The sequence below is a fragment of the Anolis carolinensis genome, chromosome 4 (assembly GCF_035594765.1).
Source record: "Anolis carolinensis isolate JA03-04 chromosome 4, rAnoCar3.1.pri, whole genome shotgun sequence".
Classification (NCBI taxonomy): Eukaryota; Metazoa; Chordata; class Lepidosauria; order Squamata; family Dactyloidae; genus Anolis; species Anolis carolinensis.
The window spans coordinates 7458423-7482840 of record NC_085844.1 but is presented as its reverse complement, the minus strand read 5'-3'; the positions used below and the strand labels follow the sequence as shown (position 1 = coordinate 7482840).

Genomic DNA, 24418 nt, shown 5'->3' with positions numbered 1-24418 from the left:
AGTACTGGGTTTTACAATACCGATATTGTTTACATTTATTTATTTATTTATTTATTTACAGTATTTATATTCTGCCTTTTCTTCTCACCCCGAAGGGGACTCAGGGTGGATTACAATGCACATATACATAGCAAACATTCAATGCCATCAGAGAAACAACATACAGTATAGACACACACAGAGGCAGTTTCACATTTCCAGCTTCATGAGGGTATGTGTTGTGGTTCAGCCTGATGATGAAGAAAAGTCGATGTTTGGGGAAGAGATTTTTAGTCAGAGCAACCTCGCTTTTGGAGAAGCAACTCTTGCCTTGTTCAAGCCTTGAATTTGTGTTTGGATTACTTTTGAAGCTCATGTATTCATGTTACCTTGGATTTACTGTGCTTCATCATCCACGAGTGACATCGAGTGCTGTACTTCCTCATTCCTTTCCACATGCTGCTAGCAGTTTTATGGTGTTGTAAATTAGTTAAATTAGCCTCCTGCATAAAGCTTACCTAAATTTCCTAGTTGACAGATGCAACTGTCTTCCGGGCTGCTTAGGTAAATAGCAAGCTGGGCTATTTAAAGGTAGGGGGCTTAATCCGACCCGGACTTCGAACTCATGGACTCTTAGTCAGTAGTGATTTATTGCAGCTGGCTACTAATGTTGCATCAACATTTAAACATATACTCTAACATTCAGTCATTCATCAATCATTCTTACCATCTTCTTGATATTGATCAGCTTCTTGTGAGAAGGTGGCTATTCATAATGGTGTTCAGAAATGGTGTTCAGCTGGTCTGACATACTTTTCCTGAGAGAAAAGGGTCCTTTTATGTAGTATTTTCTGTTGATGTGGTTCTGGAAGTTGTAAATGACTGACAGACAGCTAAAACAGGTTGATTCCATCAGTTCCTGGACAGATGTTGACTTTGCTTAATTGGTTTTCCTCCTCAAGGAGCTTCCTTTGCTTCCTTTGTAATGTAAGGAATCTTTTTTTTTATTATTTTTTAAATTTTTATTGATTTTGCGTTTGTGGTTTACAATAAGAAAGTGTGGGCCAAACATTCCCGAGGGAAAAAAAAAAAAGGTGCGAAAAGTAGAGTGAAAGAAAAAAGACTGTGGGGGGGCGGGGGGAGGAAAGAGAGTCTCAGACCAAAGCAATAAAGAAAGACAAAACAGGAAGAAACACAGAGACACGGAAAGTTACATAACATATATACATAAATAAAACAAAAACAGGTATAATAGTAAAATCCAAAGGAGTGACTTCCATCTCCTCCACTGCTACTTAAAGAAGTAAGTTGTTTTACTTCTTGTCTGTTCTTTTACTTCCCTCTCTCTATATGGTGACAGCATCTTCATACTACTTTCAGTTGATGTACCAACCTTCTTTACAGTTTATATTAGCACCTTCATTTGTGTTTCTGCCAAATATTTTTTAATCAGATCCCAGTTTGTTTGCTTTTTTGGAATGCCATAATTGTTTTTTAGTAAATACGTTAGTTTATCCATATTCATTATTTCCAATATCTTAATTAACCAACAGCCTAATTCAGGGGTTTCTTTCTTTTTCCAGTATTTGGCATATGTAATTCTAGCCGCCGTAGTGAGATAATTGAAAAGCATCTCTTTGTTTTTGTTATTTTCAATGTTAAGCATCCCCAGGAGGAAGTATTTAGGATCTAAGTCTAGTTTAATTTGCAACATCTTTTGTATTGCCTGATGGATTTCTTTCCAATATTTCTTTGCTTTTTTACAAGTCCACCAACAGTGGAAGAACGTTCCTACTTGGTCTTCGCATTTCCAACATTTGTTTGAGGTTTTTTTGTAATATTTTGATATTTTTTGGGGGGTCAAATACCAGCGGTAAAACATTTTAATCCAATTCTCTTTCAATTCTGTTGCATATGTGATTTTTAATCTGGAGTTCCAGGCCCTCTCCCATTCTTCTAAATAAATTTTTTTCCCCAGATTCTTTGCCCATTTGATCATACTGTCTTTTACTGGTACCATTTCTGTCTCCCATTCAATTAGTTTTGCATATATTACAGATATTTGTTTCCTTTCTAATTTCATCACTTTGTCCCAAAATCTTTCTGTTTCTTCAAATCCCATTTTTTTATCCTTATTGTAATATTCTTTTAATTGTCTGTATTGGAACCAACCTACAATTCTAAATTCATGGTCAATCTCTTCTTGGCTTTTCATAGTATATGTCCCATTTTCCTTGGTTAATATGTCTTTATATCTCGGCCAAATTTCTCCCCCCGTTTCTCTCCTTTGGCATGCTTCTAGTGGGGAGATCCATTTTGGAGTCTTCAAATATAATTTCATTTTATATTTTTCCCAAATTTTTATCAGCGATGATCGAATAAAATGATTACCAAAATTTTTTTCCGTTAATTTTTTATTATACCACAAATACGCATGCCACCCCGCCCTTAAATCTATTCCTTCTAATGCTATGATTTTTGCATTCCCCAGTGTGGCCCAGTCTCTCACCCAATTTAGGCCACTCGCATCATGATAGAGTTGGAGATCTGGGAGACCCAGACCTCCTCTTTTCTTCTCGTCTATCAAGTAGATTCTTTTAATTCTCGGTTTTTTTCCCCTCCAAATGAACTTGCTTATTTCTTTGTTCCAGTTTTTGAATTTTTGGGTATTTCTGATAATTGGTATATTTTGGAATAAGAAAAGTAATTTAGGTAAGATCGTCATTTTTATTACCGATATTCTTCCTAATAACGATAAATTTGCATACCTCCATCTTTCTAGGTCCCTTTGTATTTCTTTCCATTTGAGATCGTAGTTGTTTTCTAATAGTTGTGAATTTCTTGCTGTTATTGTTATGCCTAGGTATTTTATTTTCTTCCTAATCTGAATCCCAGAAATTTTTGTTAATTCTTTTTGACTTTTCTCTGTCATATTTTTTGTTAGTAACATGGTCTTATCCATGTTTATTCTTAGTCCCGAGTTATCGCCAAATTCTCTTATTTTGGAAAGCCAATATTGAATTGTATTTATGGGGTCATCTACTACACAAATAAGATCGTCTGCGAATGCCCTTAACTTATAATTATACTTTCTTATTTTTACACCTTTCAGTTTGGGGTCATCTCTAATATTATTTAGTAAAATTTCCAGTGAAAAAATGAACAACAGCGGAGACAATGGGCATCCTTGTCTAGTTCCTTTGCTTATTTTGAAATATTTTGATTCCTCGGAGTTAATTTTAATTTTAGCTTCTTGTTTGTCATAAATTTGGTTAATTGCGTTTGTAAATTTGTAACCCATGTCCAATTCTTTAATGAGTAATTTAAAAAAATCCCAATTCAAATTGTCAAAGGCTTTTTCCATATCAATAGTGAGGAGAGCCAATTCATCTTTCTTTGATACTTCATAATACTCAATTATATTTATAATTTCTCTTACGTTGTCTTTCATTTGCCTTTTTGGTAGGAAACCCGTTTGTTCCTCTCCTATCCATTCTTTCAGGAATTCTTTCATCCTTTCAGCTATAATATTTGTAAAGATTTTATAGTCTGAATTTAACAGGGAAATTGGCCTATAATTTTTGACGTTTTTTGGGTCTTGTCCTTCTTTTGGAATCATTGTTATTATTGCCTGACACCAAGAATCTGGGGTTTTTTGATTTTCTAAAATTTTGTTCATAACTCTTTTGAGGTATGGTGTAACTTCCTCCATAAACACCTTGTAGTATATCCCGCTAAATCCATCCGGTCCCGGAGCTTTATTCCCATCCATTTTTTTTATAGCTGCTTTAATTTCCTTCTCTGTTATTTCCTTATTCAGTATCTCTCTTTGTTTCTCTGATATTTTTGCCAGTTTTTGTTTACTAATAAATTGAGATACCTTGTCTTTCCCAATCTGATCCTTAGAATATAATTTACTGTAGAAGTTTTTAAACTGCGTCAATATCCCTTGTTCTGTCGTGTGTTTTGTTCCTTCTGAAAAGATTTCTGTAATGATATGGGCTTGTTTTTTCTTCCTTATTTTCCAGGCTAGCCATTTGCCTGGCTTATTAGCGTTCTGGAATTGTTGCTGCTTAATAAATTTTAGTTTTTTCGCGGTCTCTTCCAATTCCTCGTGTATTTTTTGCTCTTTTAGACTTTCCAAATTTTGTTTGATGTTTTTGTTGTTTGGATCTAATTTTAGTTTTTCTTCGTTTATTTTGATTTCATCAATTATCTTTCTTATTGTTCTATTTTTCAATTTATTTTTTTGGGCATTTTGCTGAATAAAGTGACCACGCATGACCGCCTTACTTGCGTCCCATATTATTTGTATTGGGGTTTCCTCTATGTCGTTCCTTTCAAAATATTCCTTCAGAATCTTTTTATTTTTTTGGATATCCTCCTCCGACTTTATTAGGTTCCCATTTAACCTCCAAATTGGCTTCCTTTGTGTTTTATTAATCGTAAATTCTAACGGGCAATGATCTGAAATGTACCTAGGGACAATATTTATTTTTGAAACCTTAAGGATCATTGAGAGGGTCATCCAGATCATATCTATTCTTGACCAAGAATTGTGCCTATGTGAAAAGAAAGTGTAATCTTTCTCATCCTCATGGAGTGTTCTCCAAGCATCTTTAAGTTCCCAATCTTGTAAGGTTCTAATAAAATTTGTTGCCAATTTGCCTGAGTTTGGGGTTTTTTTTCCTCCGGATCTATTTCTTGTCTTATCTTTTTCCGGGTCCAGAACTCCGTTAAAATCACCCAATATCATCAATTCATCAAATTCTTGTTCCTCTATTTTATTTTTTAATTTTCCTAAAAAAACAGTTTTTGACCCGTTTGGCGCATAGATGTTGCAAATTAATATTGTCTGGTTATCCACCTTTATTTTTACTCCTATCATTCTTCCCTCATCGTCTTTGAAAGCTAATTCTGGTTCGAGTTTTGGATTTATATATAATACCACCCCCTTTTTTTTTCCGGGGCAGATGATACAAATTCTTTCCCTAGCTTTTCCTGGGTTAGGTGTGCTATATGCCTATGGCATATATGGGTTTCCTGGAGTGCTATTAAATCAAATCTCTGCTTTTGCAATTGTTTGAATAAATTTTTCCTTTTATTAGGTGCGTTCAGTCCGTTAACATTATTGGAGTGACATTTTATTTGCATATTTTAGTGTTGAGTGGTTTCTTCTTCTTCCTCTTCTAGATTAATCAAGTTTGGGGTTTGTGAGATGGTCGCTTTGTCGCTTTTTTCGGGAGAAATGGTTCTGGCTCTTTTCCTCTCTCTTTCTGTTGCTGAGTCCAATGGGGTAGGTCCATTTTCCTTCTTCATTAAATTCCTGTAAAAGTCCTTTGCTTTCTCTTCCGATGTTATCCATACCTTCTCTTGATTGTATGTGGCCATAATTCCCTCTTTCCTTTCCCAACGGAATCTCACATGTCTTCTTTTTAATTCTTCTGTAAGGAACAGGTATTTTTTGCGTTTCTGCATGGTGCTTGCCGGGTGTTCTTTTAGTATTGTCACTTTCTGACCCTTGTAGCGAATGGTGTTTTTATTACTCGTTTTCAATACTTCCTCTCTTATTTTCCTTTTTTCAAATTGTACCACTACGTCTCTCGCTACTTTGTTTTTCTTGGAGAAGTTAGTAGTAACTCTATAAGCTTTTTCAATCCAGTCTTCCATCTCTTCGTCTTGCACCTGTAAAAGGTCTGCTAGTATTTGGGTTGTGATTTGTTTTAGATTTTCTTTGGGCTCTTCTATGATGTTTCTTATTCTTATTTGAAATTCTAGTTCTCTTCTCTCCAATTTTTCTTGTCTTTCTTCGAGTCTGGTGTTTTTGATTTCTAATTTATCCATCCTAGTTTGGAGCTTTTCTTGATTTTTCTCCATCTTTTGCTTATCTTCCTTAACTTCTTTCATCTCTTTTTGTAGGTCCTTTATTTCCCTCTTTACTTCAGTAAATTCCTCTGATAGTTCTTTTCTCATGTCTATCATTTGTTCTTGGAGTAGTTTTTGATTATCTGTGATTTTTTGGAGTTCCCTCATCACGTCCCTTAGATTTATATCGTCCGATAGAGATCCTTTTCTCCCTGTTTTTTTTTTTCCTCCATCTTCAATTTTTGTGAAGACATTTTCTCTTTCTTTTCTTTTTTATGCTAGGATTTAAAACAGGGTTAATATGATAGCAAAGCTTATCAGTTTCTTGCCCAGATCTATCCAGGAATCTTGTAAACATTTCTTTGTGATATTGGTAAATGTAAGGAGCCACAATGTTGACTTCCTTACTTAAAAGAGCCATTGCCTTTGGAAATATAAACATGTTGGGGTTTTTTTTCACCAAGAGTTAATCAAGTCAGCAATATCAACAGTTAATAATTTGTCTCTGGTCATCAATGTCAGCAGTTCGGCAACTTTTAATTACAGTCTAAGAAATTTTCACCTCCTGTAATGTAGTTTTCCAGCCTTCATTTTTTTTAGAATTGTGTCTTTGGCTCAGTTAGGCCGTATCTATAAACCTTTCATACAATTCCATCCAAACCATATATCATATTTCATCATGACAGATGCAGGTGAAACGTCAGGAAAAAATGTTGCTAGAACATGACCATACAGCCTGGAAACTACACAAAACTTCAAAATTTGGGTGGCATATGTAAATATCCCATGCATGGAATGGAACATGAATAATTATATTTTTCCAATATTGGCCTTATATGTGAATGCTTGCACTAATTGCTTTGAAAGTAAACATATGTGCAAGACATCAATAGGATTCAGGCTGCGGGGGACAGGCAGCCCATGATATCAACCATCAGGGACATTGTTCTCCGGACCAAAAGAAACAGCTATGCTAAGCAATTTTCTTAAGCTCCCAGTGAAATGGCAAGGTTAAATCAGGGAGAGAAACAACAATCCTACAGCTTCTAGAGAACAGCAACAAAATGTGGTTACATGCTACACTGATTAGCATCTTACCATTAATTAGCAACTAAAATGTAAACCAATGCATCATCCAAACACACTTTCTATTAGCACAACTAGAGGCAGAATTAGCATTTCCAACCCTTTCGGCTAGACAATTACGAACCCACCAAAAAAAGTACTTTATTAGTAGCATTTTCCCTATTAGGTACAAGATGTGTATGTTCAAATTCTAAATGACAGCGTCGGGGAAGAGCAAGAGAGAAGCAACTCCACTTTCTTTCTTGTGAGACAGTCTTAGCACAGAATCATAAGTATCGAAATAACCCCAAACGCCATGCAGAAATACAAAATTGAAGCACATCTGATATGCCCAGCCAACCTACATTTCAATACCTCAAAAGAAGGAGAGTCCACCGCCTTTCAAGGCAGTCTATTCTGCTATTAAACAGTTCTTGGAATCAAGGAATTCCTCTTGACAAGACAGAACCTCTCCTTTGTCATTTGAATCCATTGGTTCATATTATAGCATCCAGAACAGCATAAAACACTCGATATTTTTCAGGTGGCTATTGTAGCACTTCTGTCTTATATTTTGCAGGCTCTCAACTATTCCTTATCAGGCTTTCAGATGAGGTTCAACAAAAGCACAATAGAAGGTACCATTATGTCTCTTGGTGGGAACATTATAGTTCTGTCGATGCAATCTAGAATTGCACTGACTTTTAATAATAATAATAATAATAATAATAATAATAATAATAATAATAACTTTATTTATACCCCACCACCATCTCCCCGTGGGGACTCGGGGAGGCTTACATGCTGCAGAATCCACTGCTGAATCGCATTTTAACATGTCGTCTACTAAAACCCCTAGATCCCTTTTACATGTACTTTTTATCAAGCCAAATACCACTCATTCTAACTTTTATGTACCTGAATTTTCCTTCCTAAATGTAACAAGCACATTTATTCTTTCTGTTGGGAATCTATTGAGCAGTTAGACTCAAAATAACCCTCTCTTGGGGTGATTCCTCAAAAATACAGCAGAGTGGCAGAAGCACACTTCATAAACAGCAGAAACTTACGTGTGGTGAGCTTGGAGAGGCCTTTGTTCCTCAGGATGGCAAAGGATTGCAAAGTCTCCTTGAAAGTTCAAAATCATTTATTGAGGTAAAAAGAAATCCATTGTAGATAGAAAAGGTTCTTGGAGCTAACTAGCTCACTAGGCTAGCTACTAAGGAAGGTAAGAAGGTAAAAATGACAAAATATCTAAATAGCTACATTTTGTCAGGAGAGAGGGCAAAATGTGAGCTTCAAAGGTTGAAGACAAAAAAGGAAGAGAGACAAGATGGGGCTGACCAAATGGTCCAAGCCTTGGGGCAATTAAATTTCCAATAGATAGAGGAAGTTGCCTCATCCCTAAAATATCACATTACTACAACAACATGGTGAGGAAGTGAAGGTAAACAGGAAAACAAAAGAGGAAAAACAGCAAAGGCCTATCTAGGCATGCTTGAGAATACAGAGAGGGTTCCCTCAGTCCAATCCTATCCGCTACCTAACTACTTGAGACTTGTGCAGTCCAGGATGACATCCAACACTTTCTGACATTCATTTTATTAGCAACAAGGCTAGAAATCAGTAAAAAGGGACCTTGTGAAATGGGTGCATCTGTAACTGATATTATCAACACACTGTTCTTGAATATTCCTCTCTACCATAAGATAAGTCAGTGGAGGAAACACCATCGAGCTCCTGTAAGTATTTTACACATATAGGTTCCCTTATAAATAAAACTGCACTTTTATGGCCAGCGAGTAATGTAGGTATAGGTTGAGTATCCCTTTTATGGAATTCCAACATCTGAAATACTCCAAAATCTGAACTTGTCCGCAAGGCATACCTTTAGTTCATGATGGCTGATTGCACACAAACTTTGTTTCATGCATGACATTATTAAAATATCATATAAAATGACCATTAGGCTATAGATACAAGGCGTATATAAAAGGTACATTGACATTGTGTTTATCACCAAGATATCTCATTATATTGTTGAGGGTTTTCATGGCCAGAATGACTGGGTCGCAGTGAATTTTTCGGACTGTATGGTGATATTTCAGAAGCATTCTCTCCTGACATTTCACCCACATCTATGGCAGGCATCCTCAGAGGTTGTGAGGTATCTCATTATATATGTACATGGAATTACATTCATATACATACATGATAGGCACTTTTATTATGTATCTATATTCCAACAGGCACATGGAAAGAGAGATCTTTCCAAATGCTGGTTATCAAGATATCTTGTGACTGGGAAAGCAATGCAGATTCCATGCCTCTGTATTGTCAGGCTGTTCGGAGTGGAAATTTTCAATAATAATTATGAGGATGGTACAGGAACACAACCATTACTTCTAGTACTGCTCATTTTTGCTCTAGTGTGCTTTCAAATCCAAATTATGATGACATTGAGATGCATTTATCACTGGATTTTCTTGGTAAGATTTGTATCAAAGAGGTTCATCATTGCTTTTCTCTGAGGCCGAGAGAGTGTGGCTTTCCCAAGATTGCCCAAGCGGTGGTTTGAAGCCTGGGCTCCACCATCATAGTGTAAGATCCAAACCATTACACCACTACTTTTTAAATGTGGGACAATGAAACATTTTCCCTTTTCCTGCTATGTATCAGAAACATGGTAGCAGAAAAATAGAAATGTGCAAATGGAAAGAGCGAAGAGAGGGCAAGAAAAGAATCCTGTAGGGGAAAAGAAATTATTCCATCTATTCCTCAGACAGAGAATTTTCTCTGAATAATAAACGGCTTCGGTTGAAGTTTCTGCAGCTGCAATATTTAGCACCGAGCCAGTGAAGAGCTTGAGCCCGAACTGTGACATGATTATGTAAGGAAATCTATTTTGAGGTCATTTTGACTGGTTTCCCATAATCACTAGATATAACAGTCATCTTCCCCTGGGATCTGTAAAATCAGATCCGTACGGTCTAATCTAAACCCTATTTGGAAGTCAAAGACTGTTCCCCCATTAACGTGGACTTTGCATCTGAGCCTCCAACCTGCGTTCAGGTTCAGCAAAGCTCTTGAATGCTCACTTAAATGTTTTCATGAATAAGGATTGGTTTAAGCAGATGTTTGCATTCAGCACACTTTTGCAAGGCTAGCAGACTCAAGGTTGTAGCACTTAGGGGACGTGCATTACCTTCAAATTTGGAATTAGGTCCTTTCTTTTCCCTCTAACTTCAGGAAGGCAGCTAGATGCATCAAGACCTACTTCCAGGTCTGTTTTGGCTGATGGGACAAGATCCTACACTATGCTGATCTAGGGTAAATCTACATTTGCATTGTTAAGTGGTGGTTGTGTCACATCATTCATCTGTGAATGCTGACATAGTAAAATATTTGCTTATTGTGTAAAACAGGAGGCACAATGGTTCTTTCTGCAATTCTGGTGAATCAAGGGATACATAGGAAGAACCGACAAATAATGAAGCACCATCCAAGACTGCCCAGCTGCATTTTCAGTGGGTGTCCCGGCAGATCCCACATAAACAACTAAAAACAGCCATCCATCCACATACCCTGGATTTAGGGGTACAGGACTTCCACAAAAGCAAAAATCCTCAAAGAATACCTCCCTAGGGATCTCTAGGTTCTCTAGCATGCTTCCACAGTCAACTTCAGCTTTAAGTGGACCATAAATTTGGAGGACTTCAAGATTTCTGAAGAGGTGTTCCTTCTATGAATTTCTAGACATGAAACTATGGTCAGTCTCCAGCAAAAGTTGGCCATGGAGTCATACTGGAGGGTCTATAGATTCTTTGAGATGATATATATATATATATATATATATATATATATATATATATATATATATATATTATACACTCTCACTCTCTCTCTCTCTCTCTCTCTCTCTCTTTCTCTCTCATGTATATGACTAGAAATATTCGTGAAAAACATAGCCCAAAAAACACTGAGTTGAATTATCCAGAAGGTCTACAAAGTCTGTATTTTAAATCTTATAAAGAACTATCTCTGAGTAAAATAGTGAAAAGTGAGAGCTTAGTTCATCCCAGGATAACCTAAAAGAAGCACCAATTCCCTCTTTTTACACCACCAAGTATCACTGCTGGCCTGTTTTTGAATGTCTGGATGGAAAATGGTGGCAGTGGCCAAGAGTGGCTGGCACCCTCTCCATGGAATGGCCCTCTACTTATCCATGGATCATTTCTGCCCTTGGCTTTTACATGAGGCTGTGATACTCTACATCAGTGGTTCTCAACCTGTGGGTCCCCAGATGTTTTGGCCTTCAACTCCCAAAAATCCTAACAGCTGCTAAACTGGCTGGGATTTCTGGGAGTTGTAGGCCAAAACACCTAGGGACCCACAGGTTGAGAACCACTGCTCTACATGCTTAATTATTAACTTTGCTTTCGATTTATCACATGAGTATATGGAATGCATTAGGATATGCATTGCTCAAGGTGCTTCATCATTAGCTCTGTCCCCTCCATAGTCCACCAACATAATTAATACACATTTCCTTGGGCATGGAATTCCCAGATGAACCTGCAAGGATTAGTTGAAAAAGGAATCAGCTGTTTCCTACAAGTGTATGCCTACAGACTTCTCAGTGTTGGAGAGAAATGCCATAATAAAAAATAGCTTGATTAGAGAACCATTCCCCCATATAATTCCCATCAGCTGAATTGAAAATAGTGCTAACATTAAATCAGGCCTAGTTCTGCTCTTTGCTTTCATCCTGGGCTAACAAGTAGCTGGCAAGAGGCAGCTCTCTGAACGTTTATGTTCTTCGCGCCATGTCGATAGCATCACATTTCTTCCTGCGCTAATAATATTCCCATATCCACCCCCAAACAATTAGCTTAATCCAATTAGAGAGACCCAAGACAATATTTCTTAATCCAATCTTGTGATTTAGTCTGCAGTCCTATTCCAGGGTTCATTCTTAGTTTAAACTCTTCATGAAAAGAGAGATATAAACGTTATTATTTCCCTGTGGTTTTTCTAACTTCAGAAACATTGATGCAGGAGAAAGAAGGAAGATATAGCTATTAGGGTTGGAAAGAGCACTGATTTTTTTCAAGAATGAGTAAAAATGTCTAAGATAAGAAGAAATTTAGACTAATGGGAATCTTTACAGTTTGGGACTTATTTTGTAGAAAATTCACACTTGGTTTGTGGGCAAAACAGTATTTTTTTTTGTATGCAAGGTGTGACATCTTCTGTGCAGAAAATGATACTTTTAGCCATAAATATAATTTCCTTTGCAAAAAGGACTGTTTCCTCTATTTTGTTATGTGATTTCTGAAGAAGAATAACAATAACTCAAAATCTGCAGACACACTTTCCAAAAGGAGAAATAGATTGAGAAGGAAATTACCTCATTGTGCTATAACTATAATGTAATGTAGTTAGTTAATAGAGGAAGAAAGAGGTAACTTCAAGTTCTTTGAACTGTAAAGATATTTCAAATTGAACAACTAAACCACTAAAGGAGAGAAAATATCCTCCATTAAGCTGTGCTCATAGAGCCGGTTTTACCATCATTATTGGGAGGAAAAGATACATGTATGGTGGACTGCTTGGAGATATTTGCATGAAATTATGAGGAAAATATGTTTTGGGACAAGGATATGGCTGGGATGAGTCCCTGAGGTGCCATGTAGCCCCATTAGCTTTGACAGTTGGTTAACCAAGATACGAGAAGTAAGACTTTCTTGCACTGACCTCAATCTGCTGGATAGCTTCTTCTCTCTGCCGGATGGCTTCCAAATCCTCCTCCGTGATTTCAGAGAGCAGGGCATGCTCCTGGTTCTGCTCAGGCCACATGGTGTCTCCTCCATTGAAGATCTTCTCATCATCAGCCAAGTCAGAGAAGGGGGTCTTAGGACTCTGTTGAAAGACAGGAACATAGATGTTCAGTTGATAAGATTCCATTAAAAACATTTAGGACTTTATTGCATGAAGCAAACAACTGTCCAGATTTGTCTTTCAAGAACAGCCTTGAAACACTGTGGTAAGTATATGAAAACTGCTTGACTTCAGCAAAACATAAAGAACAGCACACTCAGTGGTATAATGCAAAAGAAAGCAAGGAAATCTTAGGGCAAACACAGTTCTTAAGTCTGATAAATTCCCAGATCAAGTAGCAGTCTTACTTCAGACAAAGAAACAGTAATACATCCCTAGGAGCAGTTTCCCAGATGCAGACTCGAAGCAGGCACAAGGGGAGTGAAGGCTTAGGCATTAGAGTCAGTTTGTTACCAGCAAAGGCTGACTGCATCTGCTTCTGATTTATAGCCCTGAATTCCTCCACAGCTGGTAGGGCAGTTCCCAATTACTCTGCTGCATTTCTGGCAGCTATTCTAGCTAAATGATGTCTCTGCTCTGTTTCCTTTCGCCTTTCCTGAAATGTGGGTACTTGCAAAATCTCCTCCTCAGATTCCGACTGCCCCTCTGACTCAGGAACACTTTCCTGCTCTCTTTTCTCTTCTGAAGAAGAGTAATCCCTTACACAAGCTAATATTGGAGCTTGACTGAGATTGATGGTGTACTCCCCTACCTCCAATTCTCCTGTCCGTCTAATCCCACAATGTTCGGTCTAATGAATCCTTCCTACCTCTGACAGAAAAGTAATGCAAAGAGGCAGGATATTAAAAACAGAACAGGGTTTAACCAAATTGCATACCCCTAGTACACAAGGACAACTGGCTCGAGTCAGATTTGGTACTTTCCCTCTTTGTGGGATAACCATCAACTCTTCCATGGGACAAAATGTTGACACCAAAGCTTGCCGTTGACTTATACATGAGGTCAACTTATACACAAATATATAGAGTATGTCTGTTTCTACATTTATGATAAAACTTCTGCTTTCCTGAATACAAGCATTAATGATGTATACTATTTTTATGCATAATTCAGTACTAGATATTTTTGTCTTGTTTTCAGTGACTTCAAATGCCAGCATTCATAAGAGACCGAGTTATCTATATTAATGTAATACATTAATATCTAAAATTGGTTATTATTATATTAAGAGTTCATTGGAGCTGCACTCAATATGAAGTTTAATTAACAAATACCCACCTACACGTTTAAATGAGAAAGAAAGGAATGAAAACAGGTAGTAAGGGGAGAATAATAAGCTTGGAAAGCTGATATGTTCAGAAACAGTATATGTTGAGCATCCTTTATCCAAAATCTGAAATATTCTGAAATCTGAAAGTGTTCAAAATCTGAAATTGTCCATATTGGCTAAGAGAGTGACTTGCTTTCTGATGGTTTAATCTAGGTAAAATGTGTTTCAAACATACAATTATTCAAAAATTGTGTATATATTAGACTATGTATACATTGTATGCAGAACACAAATAAGTTTATGATTAGATTCTAGTTCCCTCTCCATACATCTTATTTTAGAAGGGCTTTTTAATATTGTAATACTGGTATTTCTACATATATATTATGTATGAGAATACCAGGATTACAAAATCCCAAAACCTCATAACACTTCTGGTCTCAAGCATTTTAGATAAGCAATTCTCATCCTGCATTGGGCTACTATGTTGAATTTTTCAGAATTTTTAGCCGAATTTCACAATAACAACTCTCATTATGTAACCTCAACTGACCACTTCATCACGCTAGAATTTGGAACCACTTTAAATCCACTTTAGGGAGGGGCTTAGCGAGACAAGTCCTGGGCCTCACCAAACTACAAACCCCAGAATTCTGCAGGATGCAGAAACCAGATTTAAAGTGGATAAATGCTCAAGTGTGATGAGGCCCTAACACATTTGTATTAATATTTGTATTGTATTTGTATAGTATTTTCTCCTGATGTTTCGCCCACATCTATGGCAGGCATCCTCAGAGATTGTGAGGTATTACACAACATCTGAGGATGCCTGCCATAGATGTGGGCAAAACGTCAGGAGAGAATGCTTCTGGAACATGGCCAGACATGGCCAAACATACAACAACCCCACATTTGTAACTGTTTTATAATCATGATCCCTACATATTCAATAGTGTTAAGAATACTTAAAATCATAAAGGTCCTCTAGTCATTGCCCATCAGACAGCAAAAGAGATCTGGTCTCTTGTCGATTGAGGAAGAGCAGGTAGATATTTTGATTTCCCATTCCCAAATGATCTCGAGTGTGAGGAGGAACTGTGACAGGGATCCTGCTTTGCAGTGTCACAATGGGGATCGTTGGAGGGAAGGAGGTCAACATGTCAGTCTGTTGAGCTCCGAAGGATGGCAAGACAAAGGCCTATTGTTTGCAGTAGCTGTTGTCTGGTAAAATAACATTGAGGCAGGAGGATATGCCAGGAGAACTACTTTGTGAAATATGAGCTAGAATCCCCATATGTATTTCACTGTATTCTCCTACAAGTAAAAAATGGAGACAAAGCCTAACAATTATTTGGGATATTCAAAACTATTTGGGTTTGTTTGGTCCAAACAAGAAAGGGAAAGTTTCACCAAAGCACCCTGGGATAAGCAAGCCATGAACACTTTCACTGAAAGAACTGACATAGCATCTCCCTTTTCATTTTGCTGTTAGACAACCACCTATAAAAAGAAAAAAAAGGTCTACATAGTCTACAAGTCTACATAGGGACCACCAAACGCAGTGCCCAAACACGAATCAAGAAACATGAAAGGCACTGCAGACGGATTCAACCAGAGAAGTCAACCATAGCAGAGCACTTGATGAACCAAACTGGACACAGCGTATTATTTGAGAACACAGAAATGCTGGACCACTCTCACAACCACCATGTCAGATTGCACAGAGAAGCCATTGAAATCCACAAGAATTGACAGATTGACTTCTTTGTTGAAAAAAACTACTGGAAGACCTATGAGAGAAACGAACTGGTTACTTCTAGATGAATATTTACAAGAAACAGTGAATCGTTGAAACAACTGGAATGGAAGTTAGAAGATTGGAAGTCTACCCCCCCCCCCCCATCCTCCCCTGTTAGGGTACTTACCCCAGTTTGTTGCCCCTCCCTATTTTACTTCTTTTTCTACCAAGTTTTTAGATTTTTGTTTTTTGTCTTTCCTTCTCTTTTTTCTTTCTCTCCCCTTCTCTCTCTCCTCTCTCTTCCCAACTAATGACCCACACCCATCTTCCCCCCACAACATCCCCCTTAGCTTACCTCCTTTCTTTTTCTTTGTGTAACACTGCAAAAATTTAATAAAAATATTTTTTTTAAAAAGAAATCCACAAGAATGTGGACAATTTCAACAGAATGGAGGAAACCATGAAAATGAACAAAATCTGACTACTAGTATTAAAAAAAAACTCTAAAATCAGGACAGTCAATAAAGAACAACACTCTGAAAACAGGGGAATTCCAGGCACAAATCAATCAGGGGCAGCTAACACCTCCAAACAAAGGATTCCCCCAGGCAGGAAGTGGCCAGGACATGAATTTGGCAAGGCCATTAATGCTAATCAAGGCAATTAATTACAACATTCACCCTAGTCCCCAACAGACAAGAGTTCCTTCTCCCACCCTGGACCTTCCACAGCCTTCAACAACACTTCCACAGATATATAAACCTTCCTTGTTTAGTTTTTTTTTCCAACATACCTCACAACCTCTGAGGATGCCTGCCATAGATGTGGGAGAAACATCAGGAGAGAATGCACAAAACACAAATGTAAGAGATTGTTCAAATATTCTGTTAGCAATAAACACCTATCAACCTCACACAATGTTAGTTGTCTTTTTTGCAAGATTTTCCTTGCAGCTTTGTATATCACCCTCCAAAGCACCTACAGGAAAACTATGGGTCTTAAAAAGCAATACTGAAAAGAGAGAGAGAAAAGGAGAAAGAAAGGGAAAGGGGGAAGAACAACCTAAGCCGGGTAGCATTTGTCAATCTCAGATTCAAAAAAAGGTTGGCAGATTTGGTGATTGAAGAGGTCGCTTTTCGAAATAGGCATGCTAAACAAAGTACTGCCATTACCACCGTGTTTTTAATTTAGGAAGAAAGCAACTTGTTAATCTGCTAAGCTTCACCTCCTAGCTCTGATACAATTCTGAGATCTGCTTGGTTTCATTAGCATGGATAATCCCAGCTCCATTCAGCCTTTCCCGAAAACAGTGAACCTTGCCGACACCTGGAGATTCAGAGCTACAATCCAGTGAGCAGAAGCCCAAAGCAATTATGGGTAGAGAGGGCCCAAGGCAGCAGAGGAACATGTGACCTGGGACTCTCGAAATGCTTTTTGAGATGCGACAGCACTGTGATTACCGTTTTGTGTTATCTTTCATCCAGAAGAGAGAAGTGAGGGATACGAACCTGCCTTTTTGACAGGCTATTGTGACATAGCAGCCCATTCCTCCCGCTTGAGATTTTCCGTCACAGGTACGACCCATTCTGGTAGAACCAAAAAAGGGCAGCATGACAGCAGCAACCACATCAGTAGTTTTCTAACCATCTAGCCAACTGTCAAAGCAAAAGGTATATTTTTACTAGTACAATCCAATTTTGTAAGTCACCTTGAGTGAGAGCTAGCATAGTATAGTGATTTGAGGATTGGACTAGGTCTCTAAGAGACCAGGGTTCAAATCCCTGCTCAGCCATGGAAATCCACTGAGTGGCTTTAGGGATGTCACAATCTTTTTGCCTTTGAGGAGGGCAGTGACATGACTCCCCTGGCTATATCTTGCTGGGAAAATCCTATGGAGGAGGTCATCACAAGTTGGGAGTCAATTCAGAGACATGTAAGAATAAGTCTCCCTTGGTCTTCATTGAAACATAGAATTGGAAGAGACCCTCAAGTGCCATCCAGTCCAACCCCCTTCTGCTATGCACACAATCCAAGCACTCTTATCAAGTGGTCATTCAGACTCTGCTTAAAAACCTCCAAAGAAGGAGAAACCATCTCACTCTCTGTCCTGTTTTGTCTTTCAAGAACAGCCTTAAAACACAGTGGTAGGTAAATGAAAACTGCTTTACTTCAGAAAAACATAAAGAACAGCACACTCAGTGGAATAATGCAAAAGGAAGCAAGGAAGTCTTAGGGCAAACACAGTTCTTAAGTCTGATAAATTCCCAGATGAAATAGCAGTTTTACTTCAGACAAAGAAACAGCAATAAATCCTTAGGAGCAGTTTCCCAGATGCAGACTCGAAGCAGGCACAAGGGGAGTGAAGAGTCAGTTTGTTACCAGCAAGAACTGGCTGCACCTGATTCTGCTTTATAGCCCTGAGTCCCATCCCAGCTGCTAGGGAAGTTCCTAATTACTCAGCTGCATTTCTGGCAGCTATTCTAGCTGAATGACATCTCTGCTCTGTTTCCTTTCGCCACTCCTGAAATGTGGGTACTTGCAAAATCTCCTCCTCAGATTCCAACTCACTCTCAGATTCATAAACACTTTCCTGCTCCCCTTTCTCTTATGAAGAACAGGAATCCCTAACACTCCAAGACTTCATATTCCACTGCCAAACAGCTCTGATCATCAAGATATTGTCCACATTGTCTAGGTGGAATCTCCTTTCCTGTCATTTGAATCTACTGCTTTGTGTCCTAATCTCTGGAGCAACAGGCAAAAAAGTTTGCTCTCTCCTCAATATGAGATCCTTTTTACCATGGCTACCATGTAAACTTCTCTTCTTGAGGCTAAACAAGTCAATGACAAGCTTCCTCTGACTATGTCTTGCCAAGAAGTCCATTATAAGTCGGAAATCAACTTGAAGCACACAATACAACCCCAGATCCCCGGAGCCCAGGCGATGGGGAAATGTGGTGCATAATAAAGTTATAGATATCTGGAGCTTTCAATTGACTTCTAGTCCAGGGTTGGTGCTTGGCGAGAGAAGAAATGTTGTGCCTTACAACCAACAGACAAAACATACCACCTATGTAGTAAGCCAAAACTAGAGTCAATGTTAGCGGTTGTAACAGTGGCACTTAGGAAAACTGGGCCTGATCTTGGAGTCCCACCTTGAAATCAAATGTTTGGTGCTTGGTGTGGGGGAATCCTGTGATTTCAAGGGAAGGGAAAAACACCTTCTGTAGTGGGTATGGTTCCTGTCAACAGGAATGTGGGTTCTACTGAAAGTGACAAACGTTAACAGCCGTCTTACTAGTAACACTGAAAGTGGTAATGAGTTTCTAGTAGATCCTGGCAGTTTAAGGCTGGTAACTTCAGGAATTTTAGCAACTTTCTTATCAAGTTAGCACAGCTATTAGGATGGGAGATCAGTAATGTGTCTGCACAGTTCAATTCCCTTCGTCTGGTTCTGCTCTATGTAACACCAGCAATCCAATTTCCATTGTCTCTTTTCTTCTTTTCTCAACATTTTGCATTACCTGCCCGAGCTGCCTTTCACCTCGGCTTGTTAATTTCACAGCCGAGATCCTGACCTGCCCATTTCTCTCTGCTTTTCCTCCCCAATTTTGCAGCCTGGCTCCAGTCCCCAGCGTTTGCCACCGTGCTTGAAGGTGTGACAAATTCATTAAGAGCCCAGCACAAGACAAATGGCAGGGGAACAAGTGAGGGGAATCTCGGGATTAGAGGGGTATTTCATAACTGCCATTCTCTTTTATAACAAAGTTGGGTCAAAGTGCCAGGTCAGCCGAAAGCTAGGAGGAAATGTTCGAGTCTGTCTTCCACCGTTCTGCTCAAGCTGTAATTGGTCCTAGCTGAGCTCAACCTGGCTGAACACAAAATGAAATAAAGTGAGAAATGAGGGTGGTGGTGGTGGATGACACTATATGCTGTGGTACGTCTATGGCAGCCATCCCAAACCCAGGGACTTCAAGAGGTCTTTATCTGAAAATACAGGACATGAAACCTGACTGTGATGGAGGTATTCATCCAAAGCAGAGAAAGGGACCCAGATAGGAAAAAGCTACATTGAAGATTTGGCAAAACAACTCACTACCTCACACTGAAAGTCAGCAATTGCCTATCTGTATCCTGCTCTTAACTACAGACAAGGTTCAGAGGTTCAAAGTCCAAGTGCTGAGTCTCCCTCAGATATATTATTAGGACTACAGTGTTTCTGGATATGATCAGCACACCTGCATTTGTCAGTTTCAGATTCAAAAAATGTTGGCAAATTTGGTCATTGAAGAGATCTCTTTTCAAACTAGGCATGCTAAACAAAGTTCTACCGTTACCACCCTGTTTTTAATTTAGGAAGAAAATAACCTGTAAATCTGCTAACATAAACTGGACAAAACAATAACAATCAAGTTTACATTTGGGGATACAGTAGAGTCTCACTTATCCAACATAAACGGGCCGTTGGATAAGCTGATATGTTGGATAATAAGGAGGGATTAAGGAAAAGCCTATTACACATCAAATTAGGTTATGATTTTACAAATTAAGCACCAAAACATCATGTTATACAACAAATTTGACAGAAAAAGTAGTTAAATACGCAGTAATGCTATGCAGCAATTACTGTATTTACGAATTTAGCACCAAAATATAATGATGTATTGAAAACATTGACTACAAAAATGCGTTAGATAATCCAGAACGTTGGATAAGTGAGACTCTACTGTATTTGGTTGCTGCAAAAATATACAATATTGACCAATGGTGTGGTCAATAAAATATTGTATGACAAAATCTATTTGCTACCAGCATTTCCAATACTAGGAATTATTACATTTGTGTAACTATAGGTAAGGGAGCCCCCGGTGGCTCAGCGGATTAAACCACTGAGCTGCTGAACTTGCTGACTGAAAGGCTGGTGGTTCGAATTTTGGGAGCGGGGTGAGCTCCCACTGTTAGTTCCAGCTTTTGCCAATCTAGCAGTTCGAAAACATGCAAATGTGAGTATCAATAGATACCGCTCCGGTGGGAAGGTAACGGCGCTCCATGCAGTCATGCCGGCCACATGACTTTGGAGGTGTCTATGGACAACGCCTGCTCTTCGGCATAGAAATGGAGATGAGCACCAACTCCCAGTCGGACACAACTAGACTTAATGTCAGGGGAAAACTTTTACTTTTACCTTAACTATAGGTAGGTCACAATCAGAATTCCACTTCTAATTTTTGTCCACAGCTTTTACAATCTGGGATATTTCTCTATTCAGACTGGACCCAAACGGACAAACTTTGTTCCCTTAATTTTGCATAAGCAGAATTTAGCAGCAGGTTTCCCAGGGCTGGTTAACAGATTTTTTTTCCCCTCACACATTCTTTTTCACACGGCACAATGGTGAGAACACACATTTTGCATAAACAAGCCTCAGGTTGTCTCTGAAAAGAAAATTCCGTGGGGAATTGAACTTATGCTCAGTGTAGCTGGATCCCTTCTATTCTTACTGTTGCTAAAATATTTCCGATCTAGTGCTAGAAAGATAAGTATTCACCACCTACCATTAAATGGCCAGAAAACTTGCTGCTTCAGCTATATAGGAATGAGTATTTTATGCGCACCACTTTAAGAAATGTGTTCTAAGGAAAGAGGGTCAGCTTATATTAATGCACATGTCCACATTAATACCTTATGCAGTACACATACACACATTTTCCTGTCCTTTCTCTTTCTCCCCCAACACTTTCTTTGCAATTGTTTTACAAACCCAATGTGCTCAAAAGAAAAGGATCCCAGCTTAAATCCATGGACTGAGAAGAAATATGCAAACTCCTGTATTTGAGAGCCCAGAAAGAGGTGCTACCCAGTGAAAGAAGACAAAACCAGGCTAAATGGGCAAATTCCCGAACACTGAAGAAAAGAAGCAAGTGGACTCTTGGTATCTAGGGTTTGATTACAGGGTACTCCCAGATACTAAAATCTGTGGATGATCAAGTCCAATTATTAGGAAGAACTTCCTCACTGGGAGAGCTGTTCGGCACTGAAACTTTCTGCCCTGGAGTGTGGTTGAGGCTCCTTCTTTGGAGGCTTTTAAGTAGAGGCTGGATGGCCATCTGTTGGGAGTGCTTTGAATGTCATCTTCCTGCTTCTTGGCAAAATGGAGTTGGACTGGATGGCCCATGAGGTCTCTTCCAACTCTATGATTGTTTGATTCTATGATTCTAATTATATATAACCATTTTGTAAAATGGTGTCTCTTATACAAAATGACAAAATCAAGACTTGTTTTTTATGGATTTAATTTTTTAAGCCATGGATGGTTAAAAAAGGGCCCGTGGAAGGGGCCGGGCTGTGGCACAGGCTGGTTAGCAGCCAGCTACAATAAATCACTCTGACCAAGAGGTCATGAGTTTGAGGCCAGCCCGTGTCGGGGTGAGCACCCAACAATTAAAAATAAAATATAGCCCCTGTTCGTTGCTGACCTAAGCAACCCGAAAGATAGTTGCATCTATCAAGTAGGAAATTTAGGTACCACTTATATGTAGGGAGGCTAATTTACAACACCATCAAAATCACCCAGCCACCATTGGAATGAGGAAGTGCCGTCACAGTGGATGATGAAGCAGCTGCTCCCCCTGTGGCCGGAATCAAGCATACCCTCAGGAAGCTGGAAGCTGGAGAAGGTTTAAATTGCCTCTGCGTCTGTCTCTGTCTCTGTTCTATGTTATATGGCATTGAATGTTTGCCTTATATGTGTACAATGTGATCCGCCCTGAGTCCCCTTCGGAGAGAGAAGGGCGGAATATAAATACTGTAAATAAAATAAATAAATAAATAAAATAATGGTTGAATCTGTGGACACAGAGGGTCAACTGTATTCCCCATAGGCCAGAATCATTATGACATTTTACCAGTGATAGCAGTTGGATGTATTGGCCACATCTAGCTCAGCTGTAGAAACACAATTGGGGATGTTGTGCCTTGCACATAGACAGATAGAAGATTGATCATTACAGAGTCCCTGGCTGGAAAACATAATTTCCAGGAAAAGCCACTGGGAAAAACAACAGACTTGTGAGAATTTTGCACACAGGTATTCAACACTCAGAGGAATTATTCTTAAGGGGAAAACAGAAATAAAAATATCTAGTTCACAGTGCAGAAAACAGCTTCATGTGCAGGAAAGCTGCAACCCTTTAATCCACAAAAAACTCCAAAAACATGGCTTTCTCCACTGAATATTTGCTTCCAAATGCTTCAAGATGTTCAAATACAGTTGGGGAATGCTCAAATACAGAAAGGAGTAAAGATTACCTATGAAGAATTTGTTGACTATCTATCAATCAGCCTCTCTTTATCTCTGTCCCTACCTATTTACCTATCTGTTATCTATCTCTATCCACTTATCATCCAACCCTTCCCCTTGCTCAGGACATAGAGCAGATCACAATGGATGCATAAATTTGCCCATAGACATTTACCCTTTGTAAACCAAAAACAGTCTATATCAGCTTTTGTGTTTGCTTCATTTTTTCCCATGCTCAGGTTACAGAATGCTAAGGCTGATATAATTAATCACAAATGGATTTAATTGGTTGTCAGCCTTGAGCGTTTTGAGAGGTTGTCTATCCATTTAAAAATAAGCAAATGACTCTGGGCGTCGCATTCCCTCCTGGCCCTTAGTCAAATCCTATTGTGCGTACCTTCCCGCTGTTATCTCTACCTCTCCCCTTGCCACCACAGCTTCTCGCTGCCCAAAATAATCTGCTTTCTTAAAGAAAACAAAATCATCAAATATGGTTCACATTAAAGCGTAAAAATTCAGAAAATACATGCTCAAAGAAGCATGGCTGGACACATTTCTTGAAGTGTGTCCTTAATTTTGGATGCAAATCATCTTTTATTTGAACATAATTTGTGAGCGGTTTCACTTGTTTTTCTTTTACAATATTATAAATATGGAAAATGTGTGCCTGGGGGTAAATTTGGAAAAATTCAAAAACATACTTTTATGTTACCATTGGATTACATCTTCATGTCTCACCTAGAGATTTCTGGAATGGTAGAACCATGTTTTGGGAATCATAGAAACATGGAGACATAGAGTTACAAGGGTCACCAGTACTGCAATGCAGAGACACAATCGAGTTACTCCTGACAGATATCCAGCCTCTGTTTAACATCTCCAAAGAAAGGGATTACACCATATTCTGGGGTAGCATTTTCCACAGTTAAACAATTCTAATCCTTGGGAAATTCTTCCTAATGTTTATGTGGAATCTCTTTTCCTACAGTTTGACTCTGTTGCTCTATTTCCTAGTTCCTGGAGCAGCAGAAAACAAGTTGTCTCCCTCTTCAATATGTCATCTTTTCAAATATTTAAACATGGCTATCATGTCACCTCTTCACCTTCTCTTCTCAAGGTTAAACATATCCAGCTCAGTAAGCTACTCCTCATAGGGATTCATCATTTCCAGACTCTTGGTCATTTTGTTTGACCTTCCGTGGACACATTGTCAACATCCTTCAGAAGGCTCCTTGACTCTAATCGAAAAGAGAGAGTCCTTTGGTACTTTGGATGATTTACATACTACTCCTATAATTCTGCCACTGGGTGTCCCTTCTAGGACTTGAAGTCTACATTGCTGGTAGGGAGGTTCTTTCCC

The 24418-nt window shown here is 38.7% G+C and overlaps 1 protein-coding gene across 3 annotated transcripts in view; it reads right to left on the bottom strand.

The window, feature by feature from the left end:
* tsnare1 (t-SNARE domain containing 1) overlaps positions 1-24418 on the bottom strand; it is a 495360-nt gene that overhangs the window by 205523 nt on the left and 265419 nt on the right. For all 3 annotated transcript variants that reach the window (XM_008115495.3, XM_003223925.3, XM_062979952.1), the window contains exon 9: positions 12667-12831. In XM_008115495.3, the coding sequence (XP_008113702.2) occupies positions 12667-12831 (165 nt within the window). The remainder of the gene's footprint in view (positions 1-12666; positions 12832-24418) is intronic.